Source organism: Carcharodon carcharias, chromosome 1 (genome assembly GCF_017639515.1).
Source record: "Carcharodon carcharias isolate sCarCar2 chromosome 1, sCarCar2.pri, whole genome shotgun sequence".
Classification (NCBI taxonomy): Eukaryota; Metazoa; Chordata; class Chondrichthyes; order Lamniformes; family Lamnidae; genus Carcharodon; species Carcharodon carcharias.
This window is the reverse complement of record NC_054467.1, coordinates 387,900-402,318: the sequence shown is the minus strand read 5'-3', so window position 1 is coordinate 402,318 and position 14,419 is coordinate 387,900. Positions and strand designations below refer to the sequence as shown.

The 14,419-nt window shown below is 43.3% G+C and overlaps 1 protein-coding gene across 1 annotated transcript in view; it reads left to right on the top strand.

Annotated features, from left to right (window-relative positions):
• Positions 1-8,417, top strand: part of LOC121280181 (diacylglycerol kinase theta) — a 197,539-nt gene extending 189,122 nt beyond the window's left edge. Inside the window, exons 22-23 of the mRNA XM_041191910.1 lie at positions 768-920; positions 4,432-8,417. Of these exons, the coding sequence (XP_041047844.1) occupies positions 768-920; positions 4,432-4,533 (255 nt within the window). The 3' untranslated portion in view covers positions 4,534-8,417. The remainder of the gene's footprint in view (positions 1-767; positions 921-4,431) is intronic.
• The last annotated feature ends 6,002 nt before the right edge of the window (positions 8,418-14,419 follow it).

Below are 14,419 nucleotides of genomic sequence, written 5' to 3'. Positions count from 1 at the left end.
CTGCCATCATTCCCCCACCCCTCTCACTCCCTTCCATTGCCTTTCGGCCCCTTTGGCCCCTCTGTGTCTGTCATCCTCTCACCTGCCCCCTCTGCCACCTCCTCCCGGTCTCATTGCTGGTCTCTGTCTGAGTGTACAGCCCTGCCTGAGTGCCGCTGCACAGTGGTGTCCTCCAGGACTATGGAGGCACCCACCGGGAGTAGACCAACCCTCCATCCCCAGCAGTGTGTCTTTCCACTGGCATCACAATGAGATTGGTGCGGTGCTGTTGGAGGTCGGTTATGAATGTTGCACTCATCTCGAAGTTGTGAGTGAAGTGAGGTCTGCCCGCTGGGTCACTCTTTCTCAAAGGTCTTTCAGACTGGGGTGATTTCCTGCTGGCGTGATGCAGGATTGGAAGGAGAGAAGCATATTTAATGAGTATTCATGAGATGGTAGTGAATGTAAATGGTGTCACTAGTCAGCGGGATAGCTGACCCACCATCAATCCGCCATTAGGGAGTTGTTGGGAGAGTTGCAAACTGTTTTCATGCTCCTGGAAATCCGATGTTTCTCCTCTCTCCAGATTCTCCGCTTCCGCTCGCCACAAAACCTGCTGTGTGCAGGATGGGAAAATTCCGCCCGTAATGTTCATGCAGCAGCAGAAAATATTTTATTGTCTAATTTCTACCTGAAAATGCATTTTTTCAGAGGCAAACACCCTTAGAGAATTGGAGAAAATAATTCTGTATTGCATCCATATATTAATGTTTTGTCTTAATCTGAAGGGGCAGGTGCAGAGTGGGTTACGCTCTGGGATCCGTATTGCACAGGGGACGTATTTCCATGTCACGCTGCTAAAGTCAATTCCTGTGCAAGTGGATGGAGAACCTTGGATCCAGTCACCAGGGCACGTCATCATATCTGCTGCTGGCCCAAAGGTATGTTTCAGATAATAGACCCAAATTGAAAAACGTGCTGCATTTTAATTCAGAAATCTGAGTGAAAGTCTAAATTTCAGAATATGAGCATCTTTGAAAAGAACAGATGGGGATTTCAGGTAAATCAGGAAATGATGGTTTGTTGGTGCCAAGGTTGGATTTTAGAGGTCTCTAGATTGTAACAAGAATGCATTTCTACCTGTTGATATTACACGAAAATGTTACTGTTGCTTCTCATCCAAAATCTCTCTCACCTAATTTCAAATCTATAACCATGAGACAAGGCAGAGGAGTGATTGAGGGACAGGGTGAGATGGTGACTGAGGGACAGGGCGAGATGGTGACTGAGGGACAGGGCGAGATGGTGACTGAGGGACAGGGCGAGATGGTGATGAGGGAGGGGCGAGATGGTGATGAGGGACAGGCCGAAATGGTGACTGAGGGACAGGGCGAGATGGTGACTGAGGGACAGGGCGAGATGGTGATGAGGGAAGGGCGAGATGGTGATGAGGGACGGGGCGAGATGGTGATGAGGGACGGGGCGAGATGGTGATGAGGGACGGGGCGAGATGGTGATGAGGGACGGGGCGAGATGGTGATTGAGGGACGGGGCGAGATGGTGATGAGGGACGGGGCGAGATGGTGACTGAGGGACGGGGCGAGATGGTGACTGAGGGACGGGGCGAGATGGTGACTGAGGGAAGGGGCGAGATGGTGACTGAGGGACGGGGCGAGATGGTGATGAGGGAGGGGCGAGATGGTGACTGAGGGACAGGCCGAGATGGTGACTGAGGGACAGGGCGAGATGGTGACTGAGGGACAGGGTGAGATGGTGATGAGGGAGGGGCGAGATGGTGATTGAGGGACGGGGCGAGATGATGATGAGGGACAGGGCGAGATGGTGATGAGGGAGGGGCGAGATGGTGATGAGGGACGGGGCGAGATGGTGACTGAGGGACGGGGCGAGATGGTGACTGAGGGACGGGGCGAGATGGTGACTGAGGGACGGGGCGAGATGGTGATGAGGGACGGGCGAGATGGTGATGAAGGAGGGGCGAGATGGTGACTGAGGGACGGGGCGAGATGGTGACTGAGGGACGGGGCAAGATGGTGACTGAGGGACGGGGCGAGATGGTGACTGAGGGACGGGGCGAGATGGTGACTGAGGGACGGGGCGAGATGGTGACTGAGGGACGGGGCGAGATGGTGATGAGGGACGGGGCGAGATGGTGACTGAGGGACGGGGCGAGATGGTGACTGAGAACAGGGCGAGATGATGACTGAGGGACGGGGCGAGATGGTGACTGAGGGACAGGGCGAGATGGAGATGAGGGACGGGGCGAGATGGTGATGAGGGACGGGGCGAGATGGTGACCAGGGACAGGGCGAGATGGTGACTGAGGGACAGAGCGAGATGATGACTGAGGGACGGGGCGAGATGGTGACTGAGGGACAGGGCGAGATGGTGACTGAGGGACAGGGTGAGATGGTGATGAGGGAGGGGCGAGATGGTGATTGAGGGACGGGGCGAGATGGTGATTGAGGGACGGGGCGAGATGGTGATGAGGGACGGGGCGAGATGGTGATGAGGGACGGGGCGAGATGGTGATGAGGGACGGGGCGAGATGGTGACTGAGGGACGGGGCGAGATGGTAACAGGGACAGGGCGAGATGGTGACTGAGGGACAGGGCGAGATGGTGACTGAGCGACAGGGTGAGATGGTGACTGAGGGACGGGGCGAGATGGTGACTGAGGGACGGGGCGAGATGGTGACTGAGGGACAGGGCGAGATGGTGACTGAGGGACAGGGTGAGATGGTAACAGGGACAGGGCGAGGTGGAGATGAGGGACAGGGCGAGATGGTGATGAGGGACAGGGCGAGATGGTGATGAGGGAGGGGCGAGATGGTGATTGAGGGACGGGGCAAGATGGTGATTGAGGGACGGGGCGAGATGGTGATGAGGGACGGGGCGAGATGGTGATGAGGGACGGGGCGAGATGGTGACTGAGGGACGGGGCGAGATGGTGACTGAGGGACGGGGCGAGATGGTGACTGAGGGACGGGGCGAGATGGTGACTGAGGGACGGGGCGAGATGGTGACTGAGGGATGGGGCGAGATGGTGACTGAGGGACGGGGCGACCTGGTGATGAGGGACGGGGCGAGATGGTGACTGAGGGACGGGGCGAGATGGTGACTGAGGGACGGGTCGAGATGGTGACTGAGGGACAGGGCGAGATGATGACTGAGGGACGGGGCGAGATGGTGACTGAGGGACAGGGCGAGATGGAGATGAGGGACGGGGCGAGATGGTGATGAGGGACGGGGCGAGATGGTGACCAGGGACAGGGCGAGATGGTGACTGAGGGACAGAGCGAGATGATGACTGAGGGACGGGACAAGATGGTGACTGAGGGACAGGGCATTTGGAGATGGAAGGTCATGTGATGAAACCTCCAGGAATATGTCCTGTGTGAGTTGGCAACCCCGAAGACTTGTGCTCCATAACTAGCTACGTTCCTAGTCAAACTGTTCCAGTACAGCTACAACACTAACATCTACCTGACAATTTGGAAAATTGCCTGGATATTTGCTGCCCACAAAAATCAAGACAAATCCAATCTGACCAATCAGTCTACTCTTGATGATCAGTAAAGTGATAAAAGGTGTCATTGACAGGGCTATCAAGTGGCACTTGCTTAGCAATAACCTGCTCACTGATGCTCAGTTTGGATTCTGCCAGCGTCACTCAGCTTCTGGTTCATTACAGCCTTGGTTCAAACATGGACAAATGGGTTGAATTTTAGAGGCGTGTTGAGATTGACTTTTCTTGAGATCAAGGCAGCACTTGACTGAGTCTGGCATCAAGAAGCTCTTGCTAAACTGGGATCAGTGGAATCAGGGGGAAAACTCTCCGCTGGTTGGAGTCATACCCAGCACAAAGGAAAATGGTTGTGGTTGTTGGAGGTCAGTCATCTCAGTCCCAGGACATCACTGCAGGAGTTCCTCAGAGTAGTGTCCTAGTCCCAACCATCTTCAGCTGCTTCATTAATGACCTTCCTTCCATCATCAGGCCAGAAGTGAGGATGTTCGCTGAGGATTGCACAATGTTCAGCCCCATTCACAGCTCCCCAGATACTGAAGCAGTCCGTATCCATAGGCAACAAGACCTGGACAACATTCTGGTTTATCTGCCGGAATGTTGTCCAGGTACAAGTGGCAAGTAACATTTGTGTCACATAAGTGCCAGGCAATGACCATCTCCAAAGAGTTTCTAAACATCTACCTTTGTTGTTCAACAGCACTACCATCCCTGAATCTCCACCACATAGTGTTGTTGAACCATAATCAGAGGTTAAGCATCAATCTGGCTCAGCTGAGCTAACATAAGTGAATTGGTCTCTTCATACAGGAGACAACATATTCGGGCAGTATATAGGGTTGAGTGGCTTGAAAATTGCTTGGTTCCATTTTCTACCCATTGTGAGGTCCTGTATTTTTTTATTTTCAGGTTCACATGTTGAAAAAATGTAAACAGAAACAGAAGAAGCAAACTGGTAGTTTCAAAGATGCAAGAGCTGAGAGTTTGACCTCCTCAGAAATGGGCAACTGAGAAGTGATGTGGCAGCAACAGTTTGGAAAAGACTTGCAGTATGACCACATAATCAAAAGATTATATGCTGAATCATTTTAGATCACTGCAGTTCGCATTTTAATATTTTTGACATTTATTTGCACATTTTCACTGGAAAGTTTCCTGTTATAGTGAAGTATCTGATATCCCAACACGGTGGCCTCATAAGCAGGTGCTAAGTTAACAATTAAGTGATTTAGCCAAAATATTCTTCCTCTAGTAAACTGAACAGTGGAATTATTATCAAAATAATGGCTGATAAATGGAGATATATCTTTTACTCATGTATAGGAAATGCCTCAATGTTTCCCATTATAAGGGCCTGATCTGGACTGAAGTGGACTTGAACTGAGTGACTTTTCTCAGTTCTGAGCTTTACTGCCTGCTCTACTTGTGCCATTCAGCTCATGACATACAAAGCAAACCACGTAAAAGTGGCTAAGGGAACATTTGTATTCCAGGTTGTTACTGCTCGTCTCTTACTTTGAAACATTCACAAATCAGTCCAGAGACTGTCCTAATTTAGACCCAGACATAATCCCATGAAAAGATTTAAATTCCTACAATTATATACATCTGACATCTTTCAGTAGAAAGACATTCCAAGTTGTTTACTTCTGATTTTTTTCGTGGAGTGAGCAGATATATTTGAACTTAACACTGTATAGCTCAGTGTGTTATGAAATAAATATTTTGAAAGAGAAAATAATTTTGTGCAAGAATAATGATAATGTTTGTGGGCAGTGGAACATTCAGGGATATATCATATTCACATGTAGAAGCAATGACAATCTATCTAGCAGGTCCACACTATTGTGATAGAATATGATTTGATATTAATGTAATCCTTTAAAAAAGGTAATTTAACACACACACTATTCATATTTTATAAAATCAATGGGATAATCAATAAAACGGTGAATTATCCTGAGTGTACACTTTGATGAAAGTGTGTAACCAACTCTGCCCCCACCTGCATAAGAATTTCAGATTCATTCCAATTTAATGCAACCATACATTTTCTCCAGTGTTGCATGTAGACATTCTTTTAGGGACTTTGCCAATGAAATTATTACCTAGCTAAATCCAACATTAGTGAACAAAAGGCAACTTTTGCTGCTGATAATATTGTGCCTAGAATATTAGCAAGAATATACAGATATATGTGTGTGTGTGTATATATATATATATATCGTGTAAGCTGCATTGTATATTCATGAATCAGAATCAGTGCCACTGGCAGCAGCCAAAATGATGTTTTTGAAAAGCTAATGTTTGGATCTTGGTTATTTGTAAACAGGAAGCTAGTAAAGGGAAACACAATGATATAGTATCACGGGTTCTACATTTCTGGTTGTATCAATGCATACCATCCAAAAACATAAGAGCCATTTTCGGAGATTTGGGAATTAATCGGCTGGGTTTTGTACCACAAATATCGCCGCTGTCACAATTAACACTCATCAAGATCTTTTTTGGGGAGAAGTGTCGGGGCCATTAAATAGTCATACCAGTAATACGTATTTTATTCCAATTTTAATATAATCTTGTTTAATTCAGTTCACAGCCAGACTAAACTCTGTCTACACTAATATGTAGCAGCCTCCTTGCAACAAATTTAATTTAGTTCCAGATTTCTCATTCACCTTAATTTCAGTTTGTCCAGCTGTAGGAAAGGATATGATGAAGAGTAAACTTTCAGTTGAGTTGGATATAGTAAGGGCTGTGGTGTAATTTTAAAGCTTGTACATTTGAATTATTTCTTCATTTTCCTAAAATTGATTTCGCTCAAGTGTTTCTATGAAGTTTCATGTATGTAGCTAAATGAATGAAAATTAAGTTCTTTGTTAGGTGTTACTGGAGTGATTAATCCTAATTAGTTCATACTAAATACAGTTTTTAAAAAACTTTACAATCTTTCCACAGTTGCCATGAGGAAAATATTACAATAAATGGATGTTTTCCTTTGCAAAAAGCAAGGTTTAGCATTTCTGTTGCACCTTCAGTGATGAGGAACTGCAGCCATTGGAAAACATTAACTTTCTCAGTTCCAAAATGTTTACATTTTGAAATTCTAGAGTTGTATTTTGGCAATACTCATGCCTTTTGAAAAATATTGATTACATATTTGTACCTTTTGATTTCACAGAGGCAATTTTATTTTGTTATGCTGTTTAAAGCTTTGTGGATTGATATATATGCTAATGTTTTCAGTTTCCTGGGAATAATACTTGTGTAGGAACTTTAGAGAAAGTATTTTTGTAGATACACAAAAGATATTCATTGGTTTGCTAGTTTATAACATAGCATTTAATGAATCCAACACACATTTCTGTAATCACATACTCAACAAGTCACAATTTGATTTTGTACATTGGGTATTTATTTATCTCCTAGGTCTTCCAGGATTTACACATTTTCCTGGAAGAGGGAAAAGAAATGTTTCATCATTTTACTGGCCAATGAAGAGAGGCAGCTCTGAGAATTAAAGCTGTGTGTTGTTCCACCACAGTGTTTTACACTTAGAAAAAGCTCCTTTTGATTTACATTGTCCTTTTTGTGCAAGTGTTGTTTTTACTGATGGCACAAGATTGAAGGAAATGGGGCACTTTAGTTCAGACTAAAAAGCTTGGAATGGTTCTGTTGGCCAATGATGTAGAAGTTTGTAATTATTGTAACTGGCTGCAGAGCAGGCAACAATTCTGGTTCGTGGTTACTGGTTTCCTGGATGAGATTGATAATTGGCATAAGTGATGTCAAACAAAATGCTAAGATTAAAACATCTAGGTAACAACTGTCAACTTGAATCATCAGTCAGTTAAAAGACCTCAAATTAAGAAAGCAAGTGAGCCAGTCCATCTTCCTTAGTCAGCCACATGTTTTTTCTGAGAACTGACATAACTGCTTTCCATCACTTTTATTTTAGAAAAATGACTCCTGCTCTATAGTTGGGTGTAGCTTTATTCTTATAAACTGGTTGCAATCATGAAGTAAGTGGCTGTTTATTATGGTCAGCATCGAACAGTAAGTATAAAGCTATATTTCTATATTGTAGCCTATTACCAGATACTGTTGTTCAAAATTGGAGATTGTTACCATTGTCTGGTGATGGTTGTTTTACAATATTGTCTGATGCGAAGGTGTAGAATTTTAATGTAACATCACATTTTACAAAGAAACTGTAATAACCTAGGCATTTGTCAGATTTCTACAGTCCCAATCAGTGGGATTAGAACTGAATTACACAACAAAAAATTGAAAACGGTTAAACAGAACAATTCTCTGATCAAAATACCAGTGTTTTCCATACGCAAATAATTCTGGGGTTGGGTAAATGAGTAATTTATATATATATTGCAGACATCTGTCAGATTAGATTGGTAGCAAATTCATTTGTTTTCTTAAACTGCTGGAATCCATTTTAACATGTTCAGTTTATGTTCAAAATGTCTGTTAAAGTAAGTGTGGGATATACAAATATATTTACTTACTGTTTACCTGTGATGATTTATTTTTTTCTTAGTTTGACTCATGTAACGTTAGTTTTCAGATCTCCTTTTTGTAGACCAAAACCTTTGGGAATGTTTCTCAATGTGTTATGTTCAATGTGGCTAATATACTGTACACATACCTCATCAGATTCTCATCATTCCACCATCAATTTCTCGGAGCAAGAATTTCCATAATTTGATGTTAATTATAGCAATTGTGTATATTTTGAAATTCGGGTAAATGGGTTGTTGTTGTGTTGTAAAAAAAATTGCACTGAGTGTCATATAATCACTTCTTTTGAATGTAATTGTGATCAATGAAAAATCTATGGCAAGAACATCTTCATTTAAATAAAACTGGGAATTGTGAAATTGTGTTGTTTTATTATGTAAGAAGTTAGTGAATATGCAGCAGTTTGAAACAACACTTGCACAAGTGAAACCTTCAAAAATCTACTGCTTGAAACTTTGTAAACTTCCTAAATTATACACAAGAATCATTAAGCTAATCCAAGACAGTGTAAGAAATGGTTTTTTTTAGACTATTATAAAATGCTTATAGAATTAGGAGGCATAGCTTGAGGCTATCTGGCAGAAAGCTGTTTTCTTTCTCTGGAAAAACACAAACAGTCCCAAGAAATGTCGAGGTCTCCTGGTTCAGGCTTCCATGTTGATTTTGTCAGTGCTATTGTCGCTGGACTAGTATTCCAGAGACCCAGGGTAATGCTCTGGGGACCCGGGTTTCAATCCCACCACAGGTGGTGAAATTTGAATCCAATAAAAATCTGGAATAAAAAGTCTAATGATGACCATGAAACAAACCATTGCCGATTGTCGTTAAAAACCCATGTGGTTCACTAATATCCTTTAGGGAAGGAAATCTTACCTCATCTAGCATGCATATAACTCCAGACCCACAGCAATGTTGTTGACTTTTAAAATGAAAAAGGGCAATTAGGCCTAGCCAGCATTGCCCACATCCCACAAACGAAAAAAAAAGAAATTCCTAAGTTGCTAGGACAGCTTCTTGTAGCCTCTTAGCTACACAAGTGTCTGGTAAGGACAAACAAATGGCCTTAAGCATGAAGTCAACTAAAAGATTAATGTGATGGGCAGGGCACAGTCACTGTCCAGAGCTATTAGAACAAGTGTTTGATGTAGAGTAAACAATCAGCCCCTAGAAATAAAGTATATTAATGGATTCTCAGAGGCAGGGGAGGTCCTTGTCAGACAGCTACCTTCTTCAGATGGAAGACTGGGGAAGGGCTTCCTAACACTTCAGCTACTGAGCAGAATGCTGCTACAAATCAACATGATGTGCTGACCCTCCATGATCAGTAACCCACTCTCACCTGGCGTAAGTCATATTCTTTTCCTTTCTACTTAGTTTCTGTATCTTATCTAAACTGTTGCTACTTAATAAACTACCTTAAAATCACGAGTTCTTGACCACATCTTTCAGCTAATCTAACCCTTAAACCTTACACAGTTAGGTTTTAGGAGCAAGTGGTTACATTTGACTAATTCATTATATTTATTCAAGATAACAGACTTGGTAGAGCCAGTGGATATTGTTTACCTGGATTCCAGGAAGACATCTGATAGTGTCCCATATGAAGCTCTGGGATGGATGAAATGTATTAAAATTGTGCTAAGTGGTTGCTTGGTAAACAAATAATCACACATGGATCTGGTTGGCTGGTTGAACTAATTGGGTAGCTCTTTCAAACAGCTACACTAATGGGCAAAATGGCCTCTTCCTGTGCTGTATCGCTGTATGAAGTCCTGCCCAGGGCACTTGCCATACAAAATCTGGCAATAAAGGCAAAAGCTTTCAATTTCTACAGTCTTCCCAGCACAATCTCAGCCGGACATGAAGGATAAAGATAAAGAATTGGTTTAAGGACAGGAAAGAGAGTTGTGGTAAATGATTTTTCAGTTTGGAGGATGGTGGACAGTGATTTTCCCAAGGGTCAGTGCTAGGGTCACTTTTTCGATACATATAAACAAGTGTGTTAATGAAATACAGTAAAATTTCAATTTTCTGGAGGTATGGCAAACAGAGAGGATGATATCAATCAACTGCAACATGACATAGACTAGCAGAATGGGCAGACAAGTGGCAGATGAAATTTAATATAGAGAAGTGAGAGGCGATGCATTTTGGCAGAAGGGATAGGGAGGGGAAATACAGACTTAATGGCACCATTCTAGAGAGTGTTCCAGCACAGAAGGACCTGAGGGTTCATAGATCTTTGATGGTGGAAACTCAATGAGACCAGAGTTAGTAAAGCAAATGAAGTGTGGTCTTTATAAACAGAGGTATTGAATAAAAAAAAAAGCAAGAGAAATTATGCGGAATCTTTATAAAGTTCTGGTTAGACCATAACTAGAATACTGGATCCAGTTCTGGTCACCACACTTTAGGAAGTCCTTGAAACAACACAAGGAAGATTTACCAGAATGGCTGCAGGGATGAGAGATTTCAGTTAAAAGGTTAGATTGCAAAAAGTGGAGTTTTCTCCTTGGAGCAAAAGAGTTTGAAGGGAGATGTGATACACGATCTCTTGGATAAGGTGGACAAAGAAAAGCTATTTTCATTAGCTAATGGTAACAAGGTCCAGGGGACACAGATTTAAATGTTTTGGACAAGATGCAAGGAAGTTGTAAGGAAACATTTCTTACACTGAGTTCCTAATGACTGGGAACTCGCTGCCCATGGTTGGGGGGGGGGGGGGGGGGGGGGGGGGGGCGCTGTGTGGAAACAGAGATGATCAATGATTTCAAAAGGAAATGGAATAGGTGTTTGAAGGAGAGAAACCTGCAGAGCTACGGAGATAGAGTGGGGGAATGGGACTGACTGGATTGCTCCATGGAGAGCCAGCATGGACTTGATGGGTTCAACAGCTGCCTTCTGTGTGGTAAATAATTCTGACTCATCAGACTGAGAAACAACGGGAGCACTTATGCAAGATCATGGTGAAAATCTGTCTTGGGTCTCCAAACCGTTTGGAGATCTCCAGCTCTCAGCATTAAGGAGTATTAAATACGTTCACTTTAACATTTTAAATCTCCAAATAAGCTCAGATGATGGCGATGGAACATAGGACTTGGGTGCAGGAGTAAGACATTTGGCACTTTGAGCCTACTGCACCATTGATAAGATCATGGCTGATCTGGTGGTAGCCTCATTTCCACCTTTCTGTCTGCCCCGCATAACCCCTGACCCCTTGTCAATCAAAAATCTAACTCAGCCTTGAATCTATTCAATGACCCAGCCTCCACTGCTCTCGGTGGAAGAGAATTCAAAAGACTAATGACTAAAAATTCTCATCTCAGTCTTAAAAGGGAGACCCTTACTTTTAAACTGTCTCCCCAACAAGGGGGAAAGAATCCTCCCAGTATCCACTCTGTCAAGTTCCCATCATCTTATACGTTTCAGTGAAATCACTTCTCATTCCTTTAAACTCCAATGGGTATAGACCCAGCCTGTTCAACCTAACTTCATAAAATAAGCAAAAGACGGCTACAGTCTAACTGGTAACCCACTGGTTTGACTTCATTGGTTCTGCTACACATTTTCAGAGGGACTGAGGCAAAGCTGACTTTTCAAAATGGTTTTAAATATACAAATGATGACAAGTCTTCATTGAAAAAAATGTTTAATGATGTTACAGAGTGATAGTGAAGTGGTCAGCAAATGATCAATGACCTTTAAATCCAAAACAAGATTGCATTGGAAGCAAATTTTTGTTAGTATTTTATCTTAGTTTAGTTTCGCTTTAAATTTCATGGCTCATTTTCCCTTGCATTTGGATCAGCTATCTGCAGAGATAATCAGCATCGGGAGCAATTGTTTACCATACTCTGCCTTCAGTGGAAATGCAGCCCAGATTGAAGAGAATTCTCCCCATCACTGCCCCCGTACCAGGCTTTACCATTCTGCAGCCCCAACCTAAACTGAAAGAAGCAAGATAACAACAGTCCATTGTGGTATTGAACAATCTTATGTCATTATCTATTTGGGATTTTGAACATAGTCTATAGCTATTATGTATAAATAAATAAAACAATCAGCCAAATACAAATGAAACAACACACCCCAGTTTTATTGAGTGAGATTGGAAAGTTTGGTCTCTATGGTGAATTAACTGATCTCAACCAAGTCTCCATTAGGAGATAAAAACAAAAAAACAAAAAAACTGCAGATGCTGGAAATCCAAAACAAAAACAGAACTACCTGGAAAAACTCAGCAGGTCTGGCAGCATCGGCGGAGAAGAAAAGAGTTGACGTTTCGAGTCCTCATGACCCTTCGACAGAACTGACATCAGTTTGCATTCCTACTCCAGACTGCTACCAGTCAATCATGGCTGGAACTGTACGTGGGTGGAGAATGGGTAAGACCGGGACTGAGCTACAAAAGTATTCCATTGTTGACTTGGTTCTGTTTGCACAAGTTAACATGTGCATAATGCTCATACGAATGAGATGCTGGAGGGGAAAGATTTTACATCCAGAAGGATGGGGGAGGGGGGTCTGGAACTCACTGTGGTAACCTCTAGGCCTACAGACCAAACGCTGGTAAGTGGGGTTAGACTGGGTGGCTGTTTTTCGGCTGGCACAGACACGATGGGTCAAGTGGCCTCTTTTTGTCCCGGAAACTACGATTCTATGAAATGCCTATGAAACTGCATCAAAGGAATGACACTTTCAGGCAGGGTAGTGAACAAAATGGATGAAAAAAATAAAAAGCAAGTAAATCAGTTTGTGACAAATAAAACACTATGAGACCCCAGAAAAATAAACTACAACCTATTCAGATGCAGCCAAAATCAGCAAGAGTTGAATTGATCCAGGCAGGAAACTAAACTGAAAAACAGATGGAGATAGGTTTAATCAATACTTGGAGTGGAATCTGTAAATGATGGAAAGCTGTTCGGGATCTCTATCTAAACTATCACTTTCAGTCAGAAAGAAACAAGCACAGTTCTCTCTATCTCTCTCCGCAGACACCTGTAACATTCCTGTACACACAGTGAAGCTGTACTGAAGCAGGAAGAAATTAGACCCATACCAGATCTGAAAGAATTCCCACAAAACATTAGTAAATTAGACAAAGTAGTTATGGAAATCCTTCAGAATCCAGGAAAGTTGGATTCACAAGTCCAAAATATATGAGAAAGCACAGACATTCCAACACAATAAAAACCTGAAAACATTGACATTTCAAAAGGGAATCTCCCCTTGACACTCAATGGCATTACCATTGCTGAATTACTCCAAAGCCTGTCCACCATCTACAAGGCACAAGTCAGGAGTGTGATGGAATACTCCTCACTTGCCTGCAAGAGTGCAGCTCCCACAACATTCAAGAAGCTCGACACCATCCAGGACAAAGCAGCCCGCTTGATTGACAACCCACCCACAAACATTCACTCCCTCCACCACCGATGCACAGTAGCAGCAGTGTGTACCATCTACAAGATGCACTGCAGGAACTCACCAAGGCTCCTTAGACTGCACCTTCCAAACCCACAACCATCTAGAAGGACAAGGGCAGCAGATAGATGGGAACACCGCCACCTGCAAGTTCCCCTCCAAGCCACACACCATCCTGACTTGGAAATATATCGGCCGTTCCTTAACTGTCACTGGGTCAAAATCCTGGAACTGCCTAACAGCACTGTGGGTGGACCTACACCACATGGACTGCAGCGGCTCAAGAAGGCAGCTCACTATCAGCTTTTCTGGTTAGATTCCCAACTAGGGATGGGCAATAAATGCTGGCCTATCCAGTGACGCCCACATCCACGAACGAATAAAAATAACTACACACCCAAAAAGCTCAATTTTATCTGTTTTTCTGAAAGATCAAATTCCTGAAGACAGCACAGGGTTTAGGACTTCTGATTCTGACTTGGTCCAACAGATTTTACACCTCATGAATTACCACTGCTTGATATACACCAACAAAACACAGTCCATGTGGAAAGTAGGGCAATAATTTGTCTTTAGCACCTTTAATGTAATAAGCATATCACACAGGACAAATATTATGCCCGAGCTGCAATAGCAAATTCATGAGCAAGGGCTTCATTGCAAGATGTGTAACAATGGGGAAATGGGGACTCCTGCAGGGTCTGAAATAATGTGAGAAGGGCTGAGGCCAAGGCTGATGAGCAAAGGTTAAACACATGCATACCAGCTCATACCAAATTTCGCCTCCACAAAACTCCTTTCCAAGTAAAGCATTAGAGGGCCAAATATCAAATTTCAACATCAATATAGAACAAAGAAAAGTGCAGCACAGGAACAGGCCCTTCGGCCCTCCAAACCTGCGCCGATAACATTGCCTGTCTAACTAAAACATTTT